General features: G+C 41.9%; 1 protein-coding gene across 8 annotated transcripts in view; it reads left to right on the plus strand.

Moving 5' to 3' along the window:
* Positions 1-21325, plus strand: part of MAST4 (microtubule associated serine/threonine kinase family member 4) — a 611899-nt gene that overhangs the window by 527664 nt on the left and 62910 nt on the right. For all 8 annotated transcript variants that reach the window (XM_077286460.1, XM_077286468.1, XM_077286501.1 and 5 more), the window contains 3 exons: positions 98-230; positions 8098-8165; positions 8959-9044. In XM_077286460.1, coding sequence (XP_077142575.1) covers positions 98-230; positions 8098-8165; positions 8959-9044 — 287 coding nt within the window. The remainder of the gene's footprint in view (positions 1-97; positions 231-8097; positions 8166-8958; positions 9045-21325) is intronic.

Here is a 21325-nt window from a genome sequence, read left to right on the forward strand (position 1 = left end):
TCACTTTGCTGAACAACCCCTTCATCATTTATAAACCCATAGCTCTTGGAGTATGTGAGATTTTCTTTTTGTTGATTACATCTTTTGTATAATTCAGGAATTTGATCCTGAAGAATTTTATTACCTTTTGGAAGCAGCAGAAGGCCACGCCAAAGAGGGCCAAGGTATTAAAACTGACATACCAAGGTATATCATCAGCCAGCTGGGACTGAACAAAGATCCTCTGGAAGGTAGGCAGGTCATGCATTATTTTTCATGATTAGGCAGGTCATGAATTATTTTTTATGAATACGTTTCATAAAAACTTACATGAAGCTTTACTTTCTGTGATGCAAATTTGATAACAAACTTTTCATTAGATGCTACCAGGAGGTGAAGATTTCCCATGATAAATCATCCATTGTTTCTAGGCATTTTTTTTTAGACAATAGTGAATTAAACACTACAAATGTAACATTTTATCACTACTAACTTAGAATTATTTAAAGTTGGAAAGGTTGAAGAATGAAATTAATTGAATCAGAAAATCAACAACTTTTTAGAAATGGCTAAATTTCCATAAATAGTTAAGTGAGGCAACTAAAAGGTGGAGAATTAAACATGCTGCATTCACACCTGTACTTAAACTGCAAAACACGTAAGAACAGTTAAAAGGATGTCTGGTCATATGATAGTGATGATCCATCCTTGGTATAAAAAAGACATAAGGGAGAGCAGCACAGCAGAATGCCCCAATTCTGACTTATAGTTTATCATGTACAATATTCATATCGAACTGGCTACAATGGAGAATGGCAATAGATTGGTATTACACCCTTCATCAGGCGTGAAGAGATGATGCATTAGACAAAGACTGGTATGAACTCCTGGGTTCACCAAGAAGCAGACCAGGGACTGTAGTGAAGACTAATCTTTGCTTTACTGCAGTCCCTGGTCTACCTCTTGGGTAACCAAATGCCATACCCAGTACTTTACACCAAAGTATATGTCCTATACTTACATTCTCTCTGCCGGATGAAGGGTGCAATACCTGAAATGTTGGCATTGTCCACTATATCTTATGTAATGTGACTATAGGGCATGCAAAACTATAAATAAATCACTAATGGAGCATTTTGGGTTGCTGTTCTTCTTAATGTCCTTTGCATATTTACTGGAACTAAGCTCTATTGGAACAAGGACACACTCCCATCTGTGTGACAATTCAGGAGAGTGCATACTTTTACCATTTTATGTACCGTAGATGTCTATCCTTTGGTAGATCATGAGTATAAGATCATTGGGGCTGATACTGAGTAACCTTACCAATCTGCTGTTAGCAGGTGCTAAGAGAATAGAAACTGTTCTGCAGGACTTGACCGCAGTTCCTACTCATGAAATGGAGCAAAATTGAGGTGCTGGGTGTCTGACACCTATTGATCGGATATTGATGGCTTTTAGATAGGTCATTAATATCGTATGACCAGATAAGAATAGGGAATTGCTATAAGCCATCAACCTAGGAGTCAGGTAACCCACACTCTGCTCTCCCTTCTATCCATGTGCTTCATTCCTATCCTCCTATGCTCCCTTGCAATCCACATTCAAAGCCCAATCCCCCCTCCACCACGACTCATACACATCAGCTCCTCACTGCTTCCATCTCCCATGTACAGCTCCCATGCACTTCTCACCTTCCTGAAAAACCTCAGCCCATCTTACCCAAACACACTGCACAAAAAAACTTCAAACATTTCAAAACACTACTTGCTTTTTATCTTCTTACTCCTACTGATCTCGGGGGACATATCCCCCAACCCCGGTCCCCCATCCCCCAACCTCAACCGCTACCCTACCTCATATCAAAACCATACTAACCTTATTAATATTACTTGCACTCCCTCACCTCTCCCTTTCAATTGTGCCCTTTGGAATCCACGGTCTGTATGTAACAAGCTCCCTTTCCTGCACAACTACTTTCTGAACAACTCTCTCAATCTGTTGGCCCTCACTGAAACCTGGATCCAAGACTCTGACACTGTCTCCCCTGCTGCTATTTCCCATGGTGGCTTACAATTCTCCCATTCCCCGAGACCCACAAACAGACCTGGTGGTGGAGTCGGCATACTCTTGTCCCCACAATGCGCGTTCCAGGTTATACCCCCAGTTCCTTCACTTTCATTCCCTTCTTTTGAGGTCCACACCATCAGGCTCTTCCGTCCCCTCTCCCTCAGAGTAGCTGTCATATACCGGCCCCCAGGCTCACCCACCCACTTCCTGGACCACTTCTCAGCCTGGCTGCCGCACTTCATGTCCTCAGAACTACCAACCCTTATTCTGGGAGACTTCAACATTCCCATTAACAGCCCCACTTCCACATCTGCATCCCAGCTTCTATCACTAACCACTTCCCTAGGCCTCTCACAGCTCTCAACCTCTGAAACACACAAAGACGGTAACACCCTGGACCTGGTCTTTGCCCGACTCTGTTTAATCTCTTACCTAGATAATTCACCACTTCCCCTCTCTGACCACAACATTCTCTCCTTCACACTCACAACTCCTCGCCCACCCCAGCACCCTCCTACTTACCACACATTCAGAAATCTACATACCATTAACCCTCATACACTTTCAGACTCCTTACACTCATCACTGTCCCCAATCTCCTCTTTTTCCTGTCCTGATCTGGCGGTACATCACTACAACAACACTCTTAGAAGCACCTTAGACCAAGTAGCTCCCCTCACCCTCAGAACCTCCAAACACAGAGTGAAACAGCCCTGGCTCAAATCGCAAACCCGATTTCTCCAGCGATGCTCTAGATGTGCTGAACGCTTATGGAGGAAAACTCGCACCCCGGAAGACTTCATACACTTCAAATTTATGTTAAGGACCTATAACTCTGCCCTTCACCTTGCCAAACAGACCTACTTCACCACTCTGATCTCATCACTATCCAACAACCCCAAGAAACTTTTTGACACCTTTCACTCCCTCCTCAGGCCAAAAGCACAAGCCCCTATCACAGACATTTGTGCTGATGACCTGGCCTCCCACTTTATAGAGAAAATAGACAATATCCGTCAGGAAATCCGCTCCCAGACACCAAGTGCAATGACTCCCATTCCTCCCTGCATCTCCCCTGGCTCACTCTCCACATTCGATCCCATCACAGAAGAAGAAGTCTCCAAGCTCCTCTCCTCTTCTCGTCCAACTACATGCACCACCGACCCCATTCCCTCACACCTCCTCCAGTCTCTCTCTCCAGTCGTCACAACTCACCTAACTACAATCTTTAATCTCTCCCTCTCCTCTGGCATTTTCTCCTCCTCCTTCAAACACTCTATCATTACTCCATTACTAAAAAAACCCACCCTTGACCCATCATGCGCAAACAACTACAGACCGGTCTCCAATCTCCCCTTCATCTCAAAACTCCTGGAGCGCCTAGTCTACTCCCGCCTTACCCGTTACCTCTCCACTCATTCCCTCCTAGACCCTTCACAGTCCGGGTTCCGCCCCCTACATTCGACAGAAACTGCACTCATCAAGGCGACCAATGACCTTCTGACAGCAAAATGTTACGGTGACCACTCTCTGCTCATTCTCCTCGATCTTTCTGCAGCTTTCGACACTGTTGACCACCCTCTCCTACTCTCTAGGCTCCAGTCACTAGGCATTAAGGACACTGCTCTCTCCTGGTTCTCTTCCTATCTTTCTGAACGCTCCTTCAGTGTTCTGTTCTCTGGCTCCACTTCATCTCCTCTTCCTCTCACTGTCGGGGTACCTCAGGGCTCAGTCCTTGGCCCCCTTCTCTTCTCCCTCTACACGGCCCCAATTGGATAGACCATCAGCAGATTTGGCTTTCAGTACCATCTTTATGCTGATGACACACAACTATACACGTCAGCCCCTGACCTTACCCCCGCTGTACTACAGAACGCCACTGACTGTCTGTCTGCAGTCTCTAACATCATGTCCACTCTCTATCTGAAACTCAACCTCTCCAAAACTGAACAACTTCTGCTCCCACCTTCTACTAGCCTCCCTAAATCTGACATTTCCCTCTCCGTGGGTGGCACCATAATAACGCCTAGGCAGCAGGCACGCTGTCTGGGTGTTATGTTTGACTCCGATCTCTCCTTCACCTCCCACATACAATCTCTTGCCCGCTCATGCCGCTTACACCTAAAGAACATCTCTAGAATACGCCCTTTTCTCACCATGGAGACCACAAAAACTCTCACTGTCGCCCTAATCCACTCCCGTCTGGACTACTGCAACTCTCTATTAATTGGCCTCCCCCTCACGCGACTTTCCCCTCTCCAGTCTATCCTTAATGCAGCAGCCAGGGTCGTCCATCTGGCTAATCGTTACTCGGACGTGTCCGCTCTTCGCCAGTCGTTACACTGGCTGCCCATTCATTACAGGATACAATTCAAAGTACTTGTTCTCACCCACAAAGCTCTCCACAGTGCGGCACCCCCTTACATCTCCTCCCTCATTTCTGTCTATCGGCCTAGCCGACCGCTGCGCTCTGCAAACGACTTTCGACTAACCTCTGCACTAATCCGTACCTCCCACTCCCGACTCCAAGACTTCTCCCGTGCTGCGCCAATCCTCTGGAATGCTCTACCCCGAGATATTAGGACCATCCACAACTTGCATAGTTTTAGGCGCTCGCTCAAAACTCATTTGTTCAGAGCAGCCTATCACGTTCCCTAATCAGTCATTTTATGTTTGTGTGTGTGTATAGCCCATTCACTATCTCCATCTATCCCCCACTCCCTGAAGATGGCTGGACCCTCATTGTAAATACATCATTGTAAATACACACCTGTACTTTGTATCTCCCCACCTCATTGTAGATTGTAAGCTCTCACGAGCAGGGTCGTCTTATTTTGTCTTATTTTGCTTTATTACTGTATTGTTAACATTGTTACCTATGACTGTTGTGTTTGAAACTGTTAAACTGTAAAGCGCTGCGGAATATGTTGGCGCTATATAAATAAAGATTATTATTATTATTCTAATAATTTAAAGCAGCTTGTCACTAAAATTAGTTATCCATTTTTGCATAGTGGCATGTTAATAGAGTCTGGCTGGGTAGTGGGACCATCCATGGTCAGGTTTTGCATTGATGAGATGAACCTTGCTATACCTGTTAGGCTATCTTACAGATGAAGGCAATATATGCGCAAAACACAAGTTCTGAGGGATTTATATGATTAGTGGCAACTACAATGAGTATTATAGGGGTTGTCCAGCGAATTGTTAATAGACTATTACAATCTCCGCATAATAGAATAGAGCACCTCTCCTAAAGTTTAGGAAGTGACAAAGGAGCTGTATACAGAGCCTTGTTGTCTGTATGCTGTTATCCTGCCTTAGGCCTCTTTCAAACATCAGTTTTTTAGAATCAGTCATAATCTGTCAGTGTTGAAAAGACGGATCCTGTGCTGATCCGTCAAGCAGCTGCCACAGGAATTCGAGAGAAAGATTCCCTGAATGGAAAAATGGGTTAAACTAAAGGAATAGAAATTCTTCAAGGCATGCTCAGTTTAAAGAAAACAGAATCCGTGGCTGGATTCCGCCCATAGGCTTCCATTTTACCCAACGACTGATGCCGCTGGATCCGTCGCTGGCTGACTTTTCGACGCAACAAAAAAAGTTGCTTTGTACGTCTTCTCCAGACGCCGGATAAACAAATTCTGACAGATCCAGCTCACGACGGATGAAACGTAATCCGTCGCTAATACAAGTCTATGAGAAAAAGACGGATCCAGCGGGCAAATTCGCTGGATCCGTTTTTTTCACTAAACGACGGATTTTGACAGAAACAAAAAGACTGAAGTGTGAAAGAGGCCTTAGCAGTGCTGATAATGAGATGGCCCTGCTCAAGTCTACACAGCAAAGCTGACCAATGATCTGCAGATTCTGAATAAGGCACCAGGATAAAGACTACAGCTGCTTCATTTACTTCTTTAAAAAAAAAAAACGATTCAGCATTATGGAAAGTTTTCTACAGAGGTTTGATAGAAGTCTAACCATGATCGATAGAGATGATTTTGTAATGCAGTGAGAAGAGCAGACATTATTAAATCGCTGGTACCAGTATCTAATCTTGTTGCTGGAGACATGGATATTTTATGAGCAGCATTAGGATTCTATGTTTGCTGTCAAGCAGAATGACTTTAAAATGCTATCTTTTTGTTAGCAGCTGAGCAATATTACCTTAAGCTACATGCTGGAAAGAGCAGGGCTTCATCTCTTATCTGCCAAATTGTTACCTTTTTCTAATGTTTGCAAATACAGAAGTTGAAGGGTATCCATGCTGGTAGCACAGGATCTGAACCCAGCAGCAGCTGCCTTCATGATGACCAAATATTCCTAATGGAGCAGTCACGCATGAATTACTGGTTGATAATAGCACATGAATAGCCCGTGCTTTGAAAGCTGGACCACAACAGATTCATCATCTGCCTGATTCCGGTGCATTACTCAGCTGCTCCCCGGAGAGAGATTTTTTTCTTCTTCCCCTGTGGTTTTCAAATTGCCGTCTTTTCCTTTCTTTTCTTCTTTCTCTCTTTCTGTAACGCCAGTCTATAGAAATGGATTCAATCAATGACATAAAATAGGCAGATGTTTAATGGTATTTAGATGAGTTTTAAAAATCTCTTCAGGCATTTCAAAATGGTTCCCGGGATTCTGGCTTTAAGTGCTGACTCTGGGATTCATTCCATTAATACCTACTGTTTGCAGATATTATGTGCTTCCAAGATAACTGCTATTGGGCAAGGCTTCTTTTGAAATGAAATTGTTCTTTTTTTTTTGCCTTGTTCGCTGTGACATTACCTATTTATGGCTGAATTTTCACTAGCAGTTTAAGATATCTGAACCAGACATAAAAGAATTCATGAAAATGAAGCAGTCCTTGTTAAAGGGTAATAATCCGAGAGGCTAGCAGGTACATTAAAATAGAAATGAACTTGCAGTCCATGGTCCATTCTTTATTGCCCCTTCCTAATCATTTCAGTTTTGGTTATTACTGGCACTATTACTTTATTTTATTTTCACATGAACAGACCATACTCTTCTGGTTATTTTGTATTATGTTACTTTATAGGAAGTCTGCCGGAAGGATTTCATACCCAAAGCTATTATGCCATGTAGGTTTTTCAAAGACAAGTCCAGCAATATATTAACATGCCATCTCCATTCCTCCGTTACTGAGAAATCTACTTTAGGAGGCTGAAGAACTACGGTAGATCTGAAGCTACTGTCACTCCACCTCTATTCCTCACCCAGCTCCGCCTCCTTCCGCTTGACTAACCGCCTTTATGGCAAAGAAGCCATCAGTCAAGCAGGTGGTGGCACTTGGCCTCATAATTAATAGAGCTGGAGCGACAGAGGCTTCAGATCTACCATAGTCCTTCATCCTCATTTGTATATCCATTCTAAAACTTATTTCTCAGTTACGGCCATGAAAAAGGTATTGCTGGATTAGTCATTGAAAGCACTACACGTAGAAATAAATAGATTGGGGTGTGAAATTCTCCTCACAGATTCCCTTTAAGGATTTGCCTCAAAAAATATATATGATTTTCTAAAAAATGGTGTCCCAACAATAAGCTGTTATCACCATAGAAAGCCACACCTGAACATATGCCATGACATACCGGCCTCTCTTATTTGCCTCTCTTATTTGCGACTCCGTGCCCTGATATGTAGCACAAAGGTCCCTAGCGAGCGACCTTTCTCTGACATCCACGTGCCCCAACAAAGCAATGGACAGGGACGGTCTTTGTGGCCATCAGTAGAACATACAGTTATTAGAACATGGTTGTCTCAGCTACTTACAACACTGTACCATTTTAAAAAACTTAAAAAAAAAAAAAAAATTGTATTAAATTTTGAAACCATAGCTTTCCAAAACATTGAATTATATAGTTTATATTTAACTTTAAAAACAAAAAACAAGTTATTAAGTATTATATATTTTAATATTTATTTTCCATATTCTATTGTTTATGAAGAGTTCGCCTATTGGATAATTTATGTAAAATGTGGTTTAAAGTATGTTTTTCTTTGCTTTTTTTTGGGTGGCAATTTTAGAAATAGCCCTACTGGTAAATTATGACAGTGGAACAGCGGAGACACCAGAGACGGATGAATCTGCCAGTGTAAGTATCATACATTGGATTTATTTCTTTTTGCTTACTTTTCAAAATGATATATAACCAGCTTTTTGGGATTGATTCTTCTTTGTTTTTGCACATTTTTTTCTAGAGTAAAAATTCTAATAGCCATTTTTTATTTTCACTTATTTATTACTTAGTTTGTGCCTTTTTGTTCACTACTCATAAAACCCCTTCTGAATTATTATATTCCCCCGTGTCAAATAAACACATGCTATACTAGCCCCCAGTGCTGGCACCGATTTAGCGATTTTGATGTTGGGTCTTCGGTATATTGATCCTACTGACAGATTCCCTTTAACTCTAGAACGGTATGACAGAGGAAATAATGGCAATCTATGAATGTGCTCAAATTCATTAAACATTTACGTGTTCATTTTAAGAAATTTGGTGCAAAATCCATCTAAAGAAAGACAAGAAAAATGCCACCCTCGCTTTTTCACAAATGAGTCCTTGGTCTTTTCTGAGGTGACAATACACTGAGGCTCATAATATTTTTAGTACAAATTGATCCCTTCTTTGAGTAGTCTCGAGACTAAACGTAATTCTTGTTCTTAGTCTTTAATTGTCGACCTGTAAAGCACTAAGAAGTATGTTCTTCAATGATAAATCTATATATTGGATGTAGCCTCGCACATTGTGGGAAACCAATTTGTGGCGAGTACCACTTGTATCACATTCATTCCACATAAGCTGAACTGTGCAAGTCAATGTAAAAGAAAATTTTCTATTGAGATTAAACTTTAAATTTCTAATTTTAATTTCTTCTTCTCTTCAGAGCTCAAATCGATCGTTGAAAATGAGAAGAAAGCCTTGCGAGAGTGACTTTGAAACAATGAAACTAATCAGCAATGGAGCTTATGGGTGAGATTTATGTTGGCAAAAGATAAGCTTGCATAGTTTCTAAGGCTTGTACATTCTATTAGTTTACACGGCTTTTACGCTGTTGTTTCTTGATGATGATTTTGTTCTCATGCTCCTTCTTTTGCCGTTGGACATTTTTTTTGAAAATTAACTTCATACAACTTTACAATAACTACATGGAACAGACTGCTTTCTGATGCTTGATCCGTTGACTTATATTTAAAAAAAAAAAGAGTTTGATACATTTGCATTTTTTCTTTTAAACAAATTGTTTATTAAAATTTACTCAAAATGTTTCTTTTTTTGGGCACCGAACACCCTCAATTTCTGTGCTCCCATTGCCAAGCCTGGACATAGGCCCGTACTTTGTACAATAAATATGCACATGTGCAGCATTACATCCCAACATGGTCACGGAATAGAAGGGCATCTAGCACGTCAAAAAAAGCTGAATTTTTAATAACACAAAGTATCAATTTTTTTTTTTATTAAAAAAGTGATATATATCCCAAATAACCACTGTTGGGCGTATCTAGAAATATATATTATGGCAGGCTTGTATGGGAGTTAATGTTTTCAATTTGTTCTACAGACTTTCTGAGAAATCTTTATATACAGTTCTTATGTGCACGCTGTGTTAGGCCATGATTACTCACCTACAAGCAGACTCAGACTGGCCCATAGGGTAACAGGGGAGTCCCCCGGTGGGCCCCTGTGCAGATCTGGGTCCCCTACCCCACTGTATGGGCAGTACTTGGCATAATTCACTTGATTCACTCTGTACAGAAAAAAAAATCATTAACCAAGCTACCCAGTTTATTATTATATGTAGATATAAGTAAATTTGTGATTGAGGGTAGTGTAATATTTATATGCAGGTGGAAAGGGGAGCCCCCAAAGTCAATGTTACTAGTGGGCCCTTAGCACCCCAGTCCGACACTGCAGGCAAAAATACAATTTTTTTTTTTTCCTCTCTGATTATTTTTGGTTAGAAATCGATTTCTGTCAACTCTGAGCAATTTTTAATTAATGAGATCAGATGAAGCATAAATGAACTGTGAGTCATAGAATATTAAGAGCATGTGGAATCACCAAAATATTTGTATCCAGAGGACAGAACTTTATTTCCCAGCTGCTGTTTTTGTCATTACAAACACTTGGCTTGGGTTTAGAAGGTGGATCCCGTATGTTGTTGAAGGCACTTCTCACCACAGGTTTGCATCCAGAAGTCACATGGCAAAGCTCTACTTAGGTCCTGCTATCAGTATTTGGTCAGTAGTTTGCATCAGTATTTGTAAGTCAAGGCCAGGAGGGGAACAATCCGAGGAAAAGTATAATAGAAGCTCATCACCACTTCTACATTTCCACCCACTCCTGGTCTTGGGTTACAAACGCTGATGTGAAATACTGACCAGATACTGATAGTGTGACCATAGCCTTGCTGAAAAAATTGTTATGTTTGACAAATGCCACTAATATGTTGTAGATGTTTGCCCATGCATGCCCAGGATGTTGTATTCATAGTCAATAATGTGATTTAGTCAATGATCTGGTAACTGCATTATTTTTATATTATTGTATTTTGGCACTATATGGTCCATTTATTTACTCACTTATGTAGCGCCATCATATTCTACAGCACTTTACAGACACCTTCTATTCCCATCGGGGCTCAGTCTAAATTCCCTATCAGTATGTCTTTGGAGCTTGGGAGGAAACCAAGGCGAACATCAAGCTACTTGCAGATGTTGTGCTTGGTGGGACTTCAGCGTAGGGATACAGAGCTAACCACTGAGCCACCGTGCTGGCCGTGTGGTACATTATAAGGCCTGACTGTACAGGGCATCATCCAACCGATTCCAGTTCCCAATTATTTGTTTGCAGTGTATGCATAGACTTTACTTTCAATCAGGGCCGGACTTGCCATCTGGCAAATGCCAGAAGGGCCTGTCTGGTCATGGGCCACCTTGTTTGCTACGTTGTTAGCAGGATCCGGTGTTCTCAAGACCCCCATACTATTAAGAGTTGTGATGGAGCACAAAGTCGCTGACTCCATCACTTACCCAGCAGGTCACAGGCATCATTAGAAATATTGGCCTTGTAGTAGATCTTGCTTTCCTCCATTCAGGGTAATATTAGTAATAAATCCCTTCTGGTTCATGGGGACAGGGACAGCATTGGCCTGTGTGATTGCAAATGCCAGGGCTGAATTTCAGCCCCAGTCCATGCCTGCTTTCAATCAATGCACAATGGCCTCCAGCAGGGCCCAGTAACCCCCCTAGGTGTGGCTGCTTCAGTATATCATCTGCCTTCCAGTTTTTCTGCTTCGGTAAGTCACTGTAAGTCTGGAATTAGTGATTGAGTGTGTGCATCATTGGATGGTAAGTGATGAATCAGTGTTGTATCATGCCAGATTTAGTCAGCGTACAAGTCCACGCAAGGCAGGTTTATAAATCCATATATTCTAACCATACCTAAAGCTTTACTATATCATCATTTACTTTACATATTCAGTCAAATTCTGTTATATGAGTATCGTGGCAGTTAAAAATGAAAAGATTTGATGTAGACTGTTGGAAAGTTTGGGCCTTAGGTTCTGGCTAGTGTGAGTATTCAGATACTAGGCAAGGGAAATGACAAGAAATATGCTTTTATATATATATATATATATATATATATATATATATATATATATATATATATATATGTACACACAAGCACAGGGCATATAAATGAACTGGGCCATAGAAACAAGCAGGTCATTATATGGAGTCAGTCAGCACAAAATGACTGTTCAAGCCAAACAGTCCCAGAGGCTTCTAGGCTACTGCACTGGCCATACCAGGGTGCACTCATTTAGTGCTCACAGACCCCTTTTCAAGGCCAGGGAGATATGTTTTTCAATTGTATGGTATGCATTTTTTTAAATAAAATATTTTTTAATTGTTTTTTATTTCTTTTTACTTCTGCGGCTTGCATGTATTTCCATGCACTGCAAACTGCTTGATTCCATCCTTTTGCAAAAGTTACTTGTCAGGACAGGCAGCACATCTTGCATAAACTCTGTTTATTTACTGTGGTGTTTTATCAGCTTTTTTTCTACTGCAATGCTTAGAAGAGAGCTGTCCATCAGCGGCAGAGAGAGCATGCATATTCTGAATTTCTTATTGCATATCATGAATACATCAGTCTCCTCGTTCACAGTGCAGTTAACAAATAAAGTGTGAATTAAAGTCAGAATACACCTGCTGATTGCAGGAAATATACAGCCTAGTCCGTGTCCAATTGTACATTTCTACGTCTTTCGCTCTGAGAGCTGCTTGAGCTTCCTCACGGGTTCTATTGAAGATTACTTTATGATGGATCCATCTACAGATCCTCTCTTCCTTCTGAATGTGCACCTGAGCTCAAATCTAATTCAGAATTGATCTAAAATTCCCTCATAAACATAAATGTCGAAAAGGTCAAGTTTGTAGGTCAAGTTTTTAGGCATTTCTTACAGCCGCCTAACTTTTCGAGATGATGCCATATAAATATCCTTGTGACTGCTACAATCACTGGCCTTAGTGGTCTTCTGCCACGGTCGAGGCTTATGTTTGGCTGCAATGACTCTTGCATAGCTTATAGGAAAGTTACAATGTGCTTTGAAAGAGTGGGTCAAGTTATGATCCCCTCATAAATTGGTTAAGTTACTCTTGCCATCTAAACAACAAATTACATTCTATAAATGATGGTGACTAGTAAAGCCGTTTAAAGGGAATCTGACACCAGGTTTTTGTTCTGTAGCCTGGAATCAACATGATGTGGTGGCAGACACCCTAATTCCAGTGATGTATCACTTCCTGTCATTTTGATATCATCATTGTTTTCTCTGTTGCAGATCTAGCAGTGCTCAGAATCCCGAACCCTGTATAACACCGCCCACACCACTGATTCACAGCTTTCTGTGTACACTGTATATTAACAGAAATCTTCCAATCGGGTGGGGGTGGGTTATACAGAGCAGATGACTAGAAGGCACTAAACGCCTGCTGATAAAATACTGATTTTATTGAACATCAACACATAGCCTAGTAAGTGACATATCGCTGGAATCAGGTTCTGAGCCACTACATCATGTTGCTCTCAGATTACATAGCAAAAACCTTATGACCAATTACTTATAAGCTAGGAACATAATGTACCAAAACAGAGTAAAAGAGAAAAAAAAAGTTAAAACATAAAAGCAGCAGAAGCAAAGCCCATTGCAGTTTTCAGTGTCTTCTGCCAGGGACGGGATGTGGTATAAGAGAAAGACCTGGCAGCAATGTTTCATTCACTTTCTTTGCAAAGGTCATTGTTGATTTTGAAACCTAACTCCTTAGAACACAGTGTCCAGGTGCTAAATACAAAAAAAAGCATGTAAAACAAACACTGTGCCATGTATTGTTCTGTTCCGATGCCCGTAAATAAAGCATTGTGTCACTGATATTCTATGCAGTGGAAAAGCAGCTTTGAAGACTCTACCGCCTGCATGGAAAAAGAACCCACAATCGCTTCCATTGCTTATAATTAAAAAAGTGCAGACAGAGCTGCCAGTGTAATTTAGTTAGAAATCACAAGTGGACCAGATCCTGTGGGGATCAGAAGGTACAAGGCGTCTGTAAAAGTGCTGGGTCTTAGTTACAATTGATTTTTGATTTGCAGGTATAAATTGCATACTTAATGGTTGCTGCTCTGTCACTAGCAACGAACAGTTCACCTCCAATTATTGGTTTATGCAGTCACACGTTACCCTATTCCTTTTGTCTTCATTCTCCTGCTAAAGTATCAATGTCGTTGGCAGCTTCTTGTACTTGAGTAAGAGGTATACATGATATATACACTGCTCAAAAAAATAAAGGGAACAATTAAACAGAATATAACTCCAAGTAAATCAAACTTCTGTGAAATCAAACTGTCCACTTAGGAAGCAACACTGTTTGACAATCAATTTCACATGCTGCTGTTCAAATGGAATAGACAACAGATGGAAATTATTGGCAATTATCAAGACACCCTCAATAAAGGAGTGGTTCTGCAGGTGGGGACCACAGACCACATCTCAGTACCGATGCTTTCTGGCTGATGTTTTGGGCACTTTTGAATGTTAGTTGTGCTTTCACACTCGTGGTAGCATGAGACTGACTGTACAACCCACACAAGTGGCTCAGGTAGGTCAGCTCATCCAGGATGGCACATCAATGCGAGCTATGGCAAGAAAGTTTGCTGTGTTTGTCAGCGTACTGTCCAGAGGCTGGAGGCGCTACCAGGAGACAGGTCAGTACACCAGGAGACAGGGAGGGTATGAGGGCAACAACCCAGCAGCAGGACCGCTACCTCAGCCTTTGTGCAAGGAGGAACAGGAGGAGCACTGCCAGAGCCCTGCAAGATGACCTCCAGCAGGCCACAAATGTGCATGTGTCTGCACAAACTGTTATAAACCGACTCCATGAGGATGGTCTGAGTGCCCGACGTCCACAGATGGGGGTTGTGCTCACAGCCCAACACCGTGCAGGACGCTTATCATTTGCCACAGAACACCAGGATTGGCAAATTCGACACTGGCGCCCTGTGCTCTTCACAGATGAAAGCAGGTTCACACTGAGCACATGTGACAGACGTGACAGAGTCTGGAGACGCCATGGAGAGCGATCTGCTGCCTGCAACATCCTTCAGCATAACCAGTTTGGCAGTGGGTCAGTAATGGTGTGGAGTGGCATTTCCACCGCACAGCCCTCCATGTGCTCGCCAGAGGTAGCCTGACTGCCATTAGGTACCGAGATGAGATCCTCAGACCCCTTGTGAGACCATAAGCTGGTGCGGTTGACCCTGGGTTCCTCCTAATGCAGGACAATGCCAGACCTCATGTGGCTGGAGTGTGTCAGCAGTTCCTGCAAGATGAAGGCATTGAAGCTATGGACTGGCCCGCCCGTTCCCCAGACCTGAATCCGATTGAACACATCTGGGACATCATGTCTCGCACCATCCACCAACGTCACGTTGCACCACAGACTGTCCATGAGTTGGCGGATGCTTTAGTCCAGGTCTGGGAGGAGATCCCTCAGGAGACTATCCGCCGCTTTATCAGGAGCATGCCCAGGCGTTGTAGGGAGGTCATACAGGCACATGGAGGCCACACACATTACTGAGCATCATTTCCTTGTCTTGAGGAATTTCCACTGAAGTTGGATCAGCCTGTAATTTGATTTTCCGCTTTGATTTTGAGTATCATTACAAATTCAGACCTCCGTGGGATATTAATTTTGATTTACATTGATCATTTTTATGTTTTATTCTTCTCAACGCATTACACTATTTAATGAATAAAGATTCGCAACTGGAATATTTAATTCAGTCATATCAAGAATGTGGGATTTTAGTGTTCCCTTTATTTTTTTTGAGCAGCGTATATATAAATTCCTATATTGTCCCGGGTACTGTTGTGATGAAGTTGGTCACGTTTCTTATTGCTTCTGTATGCGATGGTGAATGTTTAAAATGTGAGATAAAGATTTGTTTCAGCATGTAAGGATGAAATTATAGGGAGGGAAAAAGGAACAATTTCTTAGAGGGCCTCCTGCACCAACCTCATTCCTACTCTTCTTGAGCAGTGCTGATAATACTTCATGGGCATTTACAATGCAAGATAACAATGCCAAATTCACGATTATCTTGCCATGTAAACAAGCTGCATTCAAGTAAAACACTCATTTGTCTGGTAAAAGGTCATCGTTCTCGGCAGTGCGTCGTCATGTGTAAACATAACACACTGCCAAGAGCAATGGCAGCCTTTGTGCATTTACCGATTGGCGGCACCCAAAAATTGCAGATCTGTAAACCTTTACCGATTGGTGAGAATTTAGTTAGCTAGTTTATACTGGCATACTGCAGTAAATGAGGCAAACTGAGCCATTTGTAGTAGATCGTTCAGTGTGCATGGACTGCCATTGTTTTCGGCAGTACGAGTCTTGTCCTTTTTGTTTAGAAAAAAGATTTTTTTCAACCAGTTAACAAACATTTTACTTTAAAACAGGCTTGATTTTAGCTCTGGAAGCAGACATTGTTAGATCTGGTAATTTAGCAAGATTTATAACTGTAGCTTGTCAGGAGCAGAGAGGGAGGAGAGCAGCTAACTACTGAATAGAAATGAGCTGGAGAGAGCCGACTGGAATGTTAGGAGTTGACTCCTCTCCTGGAATGTTCTGATTACCAAGCTCCATTAAAAAAAAGCTGTACACTGTCAGTTAAAAGCTCTCAATACAGGAGAATGACAGAAAATTGAAAAAGCAAGTCAATTGCAGACTTGCTGATTTTCATGTTGTCTAACTAAAGGAATTGAATAAAATCAAAATAGTCCTTTTAGGTGTTTATTGAAAAACAATCACACTGGATGATAATGTTTATTTTTATAAACTTTAACCTAATGTGTATGGATACCTTACGTGTCATTGAAACTCATGATCAAGTTCTTGTTTTGGTGCGTTTTTGACACTGTATTTTTGCTATGCAAAATAATCATTGTATCACCCTTCAGCAATTTGGATGGGATTTATAGAAATTTCATGCCTTCTGTGCTTTTTTTATGCTTTGTGAACTGACCTGTGCTGCATTTTTGAAGATGTCAATTTCTTTAGTGGGTAAGCCAAGTTTTATGCGTGGATTTTCTACATGAAATTACATTAGCTGTGGAAAACCCGCAAGTAAAACTATATACATGTTTTTAGTGTTTTTCCATTGCAAAAACACCATAAAATCTTACGTAGTCTGCACCTGACTGTGTCAATACAGTTTTGTCAAAGCCACATGGGAAGTATCAAAAACGTAGCAGCTTTATTTAAAGGGATTTTCAGTGGGATCAATCCTGCTATGTCGTCTATGTGGTAATGTAGGTCATAGGAAGCTGAATAATATATTAATATATTAAGATCTGGAGGCAGATTCTCATGCTGATCTATGTCTGGCTCATGATTCTGAACAGCTCATTTACATTAAAGAAACATGTGGATTTCTCTGAAATAAAGACTTTGGATCGCAGATATCATGAAGCTGAATAAAATGACCTGCGTGCCCATATAGATGGATAGAGGGTTGATTCTACTGACTGATTCCCGTTTAAAACATATCTAAAATAGACAAAAACCTTTAGCGTTGAAAACTTGACAAAAATGCATGTAACAAAATGCACTCAATAACGCAAATATCCTAATTTATCTAATAGGTGCAGAAAATCTAATTTAATTTCTCAATCAGGTAAAATAAATGATAGCTGAACCTTTTATCATTGTTCTATTTTACACATTTATCCAAATATTATAGCGATTGCTAGAAAGTATTTTTTTGTAGTGACAATTGGCCAGCGTACATGACGAAATATGTATATGTAACATGAGCCTTCAGAGACCGAAGAAAGTTAAAATGAATAGAATAAAGACAAGATTGCACCACGTATTATTTTCATATGATGTAGTTTATACATTTTTGAATTACGTATTCATATAATGTAATGATTTCCTGGGATTTGTAAGGTTCTCTGGTTAGTTTTGATTGGAATTTTAATGGAGGAAATGAAATAAATCTGCTCCATTTTAACCACGCTGGCTTCCTCACAAAGGCCTTACTTGTACAGTCAGGTTATTCTGAACGGTGTCATAGGTTAATTGCTATGAAATATCTCAACTGACATTTCAAAGACCTTATAAGCTCTGTTGTGAATTTGGATTCTGGGCTCCCCCGGTGGCTACTGGTGGAATTGAACTGGTGTTGTCATCTTCTCTGTTCACCTGTTCCCATCAAGATGTGGGAGTCGCTATATAACCTTGCTGCTCTGTTAGTTGCTTGCCGGTCAACAATGTTATCAGAAGCCTCTCTGTGCTTGTTCCTGCTCCTAGACAACTACTAGATAAGTTGGACTCTGTCCATGTTTGTTTTTGCATTTTTGTTCCAGTTCACAGCTGAAGTTTCGTTACTGTGTCTGGAAAGCTCTTGTGAACAGGAATTGCCACTCTGGTGTTATGAGTTAATGCCAGAGTTTTAAAGTAATTTCTGGATGGTGTTTTGATAGGGTTTTCAGCTGACCATGAAAGTGTCCTTTCTGTCTTCTGCTATGTAGTAAGTGGACCTCAAATTTGCTAAACCTATTTTCATACTACGTTTGTTATTTCATCTTAATTCACCGCCAATACATGTGGGGGGCCTCTGTCTCCTTTCGGGGTATTTCTCTAGAGGTGAGCTAGGACTAATATTTTCCTCTGCTAGCATTATTTAGCCCTCCGGCTGGTGCTGGGCATCTAGAATCAACGTAGGCATGCTACCCGGCCACTGCTAGTTGTGCGTTAGGTTTAGTTCATGGTCAGCTCAGTTCCCATCTTCCAAGAGCTAGTTCCTATATATGCTGATGCTATGTTCTCTTGCCATTGAGAACATGACAGTTTGACCGGCCCACTAAAGGGTTAAAATCCTTGGCTGAGAAAGGAGAGAAATAAGAAGTCTGCTGAGAATTTTTTTTTTTTTTTTTTTTTTCTCCTTCTAATCTTTGAATGGCTCTGTGTCCACCTGTTTGTAATGGATCTTCAGAGTGTAACCGCAGGTTTGAATAATCTCGCCACGAAGGTACAAAATTTGCAAGACTTTGTTTGTCATGCACCTGTATCTGAGCCGAGAATTCCGTTGCCGGAATTTTTCTCGGGGAATAGATCTGGGTTTCAGAATTTTCGAAATAATTGCAAATTATTTTTGTCCCTGAAATTTCGCTCTGCCGGAGACCCTGCACAGCAGGTCAGGATTGTGATTTCCTTGCTCCGGGGCGACCCTCAAGACTGGGCTTTTTCATTGACACCAGGGGATCCTGCGTTGCTCAATGTGGATGCGTTTTTTCTGGCCTTGGGGTTGCTTTATGACGAACCTCATTTGGAGCTTCAGGCAGAAAAAACTTTGATGTCCCTATCTCAGGGGCAAGATGAAGCGGAAATTTACTGTCAAAGATTCCGTAAATGGTCTGTGCTTACTCAGTGGAATGAGTGCGCCCTGGCGGCGACTTTCAGAGAGGGTCTCTCTGATGCCATTAAGGATGTTATGGTGGGGTTCCCTGTGCCTGCGGGTCTGAATGAGTCCATGACAATGGCTATTCAGATCGATAGGCGTTTGCGGGAGCGCAAACCAGTGCACCATCTGGCGGTGTCCACTGAGAAGTCGCCAGAGAGTATGCAGTGTGATAGAATTCTGTCCCGAAGCGAGCGGCAGAATTTTAGACGGAAAAATGGGTTGTGTTTCTATTGTGGTGATTCTACTCATGTTATATCAGCATGCTCTAAGCGCACTAAAAAGCTTGATAAATCTGTTTCCATTTGCACCTTACCGTCTAAGTTTATTCTATCTGTGACCCTGATTTGCTCTTTGTCATCTATTACCACGGACGCCTATGTCGACTCTGGCGCCGCTTTGAGTCTTATGGATTGGTCCTTTGCCAAACGCTGTGGGTATGATTTAGAGCCTTTGGAGACTCTTATTCCTCTGAAGGGGATTGACTCCACCCCATTGGCTAATAATAAACCACAATACTGGACACAAGTAACTATGCGTATTAATCCGGATCACCAGGAGATTATTCGCTTTCTGGTGCTGCATAATCTACATGATGATTTGGTGCTAGGATTGCCTTGGCTGCAATCTCACAACCCAGTCCTCGACTGGAAAGCTATGTCTGTGTTGAGCTGGGGATGTAAGGGGGCTCATGGGGATGTACCTGTGGTTTCCATTTCATCATCTATTCCCTCTGAAATTCCTGAGTTCCTGTCTGACTATCGTGACGTCTTTGAAGAATCCAAGCTTGGTTCATTACCTCCGCACCGAGAGTGCGATTGTGCCATAGATTTAATCCCGGGTAGTAAATACCCAAAGGGTCGTTTATTTAATCTGTCTGTGCCTGAACATGCTGCTATGCGAGAATATATAAAGGAGTCCTTGGAAAAGGGACATATTCGTCCATCGTCATCTCCCTTAGGAGCCGGTTTTTTCTTTGTGTCAAAAAAAGACGGCTCTTTGAGACCATGTATCGATTATCGGCTTTTGAATAAAATCACTGTAAAATATCAATACCCATTGCCGTTGCTGACTGATTTGTTTGCTCGCATAAAGGGGGCCAAGTGGTTCTCTAAGATTGACCTTCGTGGGGCGTATAATTTGGTGCGAATCAGGCAGGGGGATGAGTGGAAAACCGCATTTAATACGCCCGAGGGCCACTTTGAGTATTTAGTGATGCCTTTTGGTCTTTCAAATGCTCCGTCAGTTTTCCAGTCCTTTATGCATGATATTTTTCGCGATTATTTGGATAAATTTATGATTGTGTATCTGGATGATATTCTGATTTTTTCGGATGACTGGGACTCTCATGTCCAGCAAGTCAGGAGGGTTTTCCAGGTTTTGCGGTCTAATTCTTTGTGTGTGAAGGGTTCTAAGTGTGTTTTTGGGGTACAGAGGATTTCCTTTTTGGGATATATTTTTTCTCCCTCTTCCATTGAAATGGATCCTGTCAAGGTTCAAGCTATTTGTGATTGGACGCAGCCCTCTTCTCTTAAGAGTCTTCAGAAATTTTTGGGCTTTGCTAACTTTTATCGTCGATTTATTGCTGGTTTTTCGGATATTGCTAAGCCATTGACCGATTTGACTAAGAAGGGTGCTGATGTTGCTGATTGGTCCCCTGACGCTGTGGAGGCCTTTCGGGAGCTTAAGCGCCGTTTTTCCTCTGCCCCTGTGTTGCGTCAGCCTGATGTTGCTCTACCTTTTCAGGTTGAGGTCGACGCTTCTGAGATCGGAGCTGGGGCAGTGTTGTCGCAGAAAAGTTCTGACTGCTCCGTGATGAGGCCTTGTGCCTTCTTTTCCCGTAAATTTTCGCCCGCTGAGCGGAATTATGATGTTGGGAATCGGGAGCTTTTGGCCATGAAGTGGGCTTTTGAGGAGTGGCGCCATTGGCTTGAGGGGGCCAGACATCAGGTGGTGGTATTGACTGACCACAAAAACTTGATTTATCTTGAGACCGCCAGGCGCCTGAATCCTAGACAGGCGCGCTGGTCATTATTTTTCTCTCGGTTTAATTTTGTGGTGTCATACCTACCGGGTTCTAAGAATGTTAAGGCGGATGCCCTTTCTAGGAGTTTTGAGCCCGACTCGCCTGGTAACTCTGAGCCCACAGGTATCCTTAAGGATGGAGTGGTATTGTCAGCCGTTTCTCCAGACCTGCGGCGGGCCTTGCAGGAGTTTCAGGC

This window comes from Ranitomeya variabilis, chromosome 1 (genome assembly GCF_051348905.1).
Source record: "Ranitomeya variabilis isolate aRanVar5 chromosome 1, aRanVar5.hap1, whole genome shotgun sequence".
NCBI lineage: Eukaryota > Metazoa > Chordata > Amphibia > Anura > Dendrobatidae > Ranitomeya > Ranitomeya variabilis.